Below are 2,154 nucleotides of genomic sequence, written 5' to 3' on the forward strand. Positions count from 1 at the left end.
CCATGCAGTCAGAATACCGAACCTAAAGAGGTTAATATCTGTTTTTTCATTCATATTGATTTCCTAACACTGTTTATAATAAATATATTGACGAAAATAGAGTTTACCACGAGATAATTTGCATATGCACAGGGAAACACTGGATTCATATTTACACAATGTCAGAATAAGAATAATCCCATCATAATAAATGATTTACTTTAGACAGGTGAAGGAAATGAAAACAACAACAACAACAACAAGAACAACACAAAAACAAAAATCCGACGTAAGAAAGACGCTGGTCTTTCCTACCATCGCCCTAAAACACCATGAGGCAACAATGATAATCTGTGTCAAATGAGACTGTCCTCAGAGTTCTCATTTGGACCTCCATTACTCCTTGCAGGATATCCATTCCGTTGATGAAAATACACCGTCGAGCATGTGTGGAAATTCTGCAGTGACCTCTCAAAGGTAATTCTTTCATGAATTACTTGTATTTATTAAGGTATATAATTTGATGTCACATGTTTTGTGGTTAATTTTGTTTCTTGGCGGACTGCAAAATTATCTAGGCAGGCCTTTGACAATCAAAATTGTGCAGTCAATCGATGCTGTGCAAGTCAGTTCCTCAAAGCAGGTAGCATAACTATGTTCTGACAATTTTTTTTTGTCTTTCGTTTCACTGACGTCATTTCAAGTATAGATTTCATGTTTCTATTCTTCATTGTGACTTTTCATCACTGCAGGTATCCGACAGAGAGCTCCCCAAGCAGTCAAAACGTTGAGCGTTAACATGCTGCAACAAAAGGTCAAGTGTCCATCACTGACTTTTGATGACCTTTGTACTTTCAACTGCGGCCACAGCGTGTCGGTAAGTCTTTCCTAATCATTCCCGCAAAGGTTTTCAAATGAGAAAACGCAATTTTCATCAATCTTCTTTTCAGTTGCAAGCACTTACTTGCCAAAGTCGTAGAATGTATGTCGCCAGCAAATCAAATATTTACGCGCAATGCTGTTCTCTGTTTTTACAATTTCAGAACATGAATAGTCTACTTGAGATTGGTCGTGGTAGCTACGGCCGTGTTCTCCTAGCCCGACACAGCAAAACATCAGCTCCCGTAGCCATCAAAGAGCCCTTTCGATCCAACAACTATGCCTCACCTGGCGAACTGGTGGACGAACTTAAAGAGACAAGAAGGCGAGCCAACAAGGAGGCCCTCGTTCACCAGCTTCTCTCGGACAGTCCATACTTCCCTCGTTTCTTGGGAATACTTGACGACGACAGCGACCTATGTCTGGGAGTGCAGTTAGTTGGGGACAGTGAAACGGGACTCAGCTATCCACTTTTCAACCCACCTCCTCTCTTAACCAAGGACGGCCTCAACATCGCCGAGGACGTCGTCAGGGGCATGATGGAGCTCCATGAGAACGGACTCCTCCACAACGACATAAAAAGCGACAACGTCCTTCTTGAGCGCCGAGGAGGTCGCTATCGCGGCGTTATCATCGACTTTGGCATGGTGTCATCGATGACCTCCCCGCTTCAAATGTCGGGTCTCCCGGAAGCCTTGCAAGTTTGCCTACCTGCAGGGGGATGAAGCGGACTATCTTGCCCCCGAAATAGTGCTCGACTTGCAGATTCACGATCTCCAACAGTTCAGGAACTCTCTTCCCTCGGCATGAGATGCAGAACTAGAAACCCAGAATCCCGTCCGAGTCTCACAACAATTCTTAAGGAAATCAGCGAGCTGAAAAGACGGTTCAAGCGCCCACCTTTCTGGAAGCGCCTTTTCAAGAAACTACGAAAATAAAACTCTGTATCAAACTTTCAGCTGACATTTAGGGGTCAAAGGGCCACTGCCTTGTAAATATTGTAAATAAACCATTGTTGCAAAATACATAGTTCTTACACGTGCATGTTTTCATTTCCTTGTTAATTGAAGTACAAGTGTACTGATATTAAATGATTTGTTTTTTTGTTTTTTTTTGTTTTTTTTTTTGGGGGGGGGGGTCGGATTTCCACATAGGTAATGGTTTGTCAATCAAAGCATCAATTGAGGAATTATACGAATAGAGTATGAGGCATACATGTATACAAGTCAAATCAAAATCTTGAAACTCACTCACACTGTCAAAGAATAACGTACTGAAGTTTGAAGTTTGAATTTA

The 2,154-nt window shown here is 42.0% G+C and overlaps 1 protein-coding gene across 1 annotated transcript; it reads left to right on the forward strand.

Moving 5' to 3' along the window:
- Window positions 1-1,025: 1,025 nt before the first annotated feature.
- LOC139709908 (calcium-dependent protein kinase 1-like) lies at window positions 1,026-1,583 on the forward strand. The gene has a single exon (XM_071621865.1). The coding sequence runs from the start codon at window positions 1,026-1,028 to the stop codon at window positions 1,581-1,583; it is 558 nt and encodes a 185-aa protein (XP_071477966.1).
- Window positions 1,584-2,154: the final 571 nt, after the last annotated feature.

Source organism: Diadema antillarum, unplaced genomic scaffold (assembly GCF_040938485.1).
Source record: "Diadema antillarum isolate AM-2024a unplaced genomic scaffold, OU_Dant_1.0 seq00001480_RagTag, whole genome shotgun sequence".
Classification (NCBI taxonomy): domain Eukaryota; kingdom Metazoa; phylum Echinodermata; class Echinoidea; order Diadematoida; family Diadematidae; genus Diadema; species Diadema antillarum.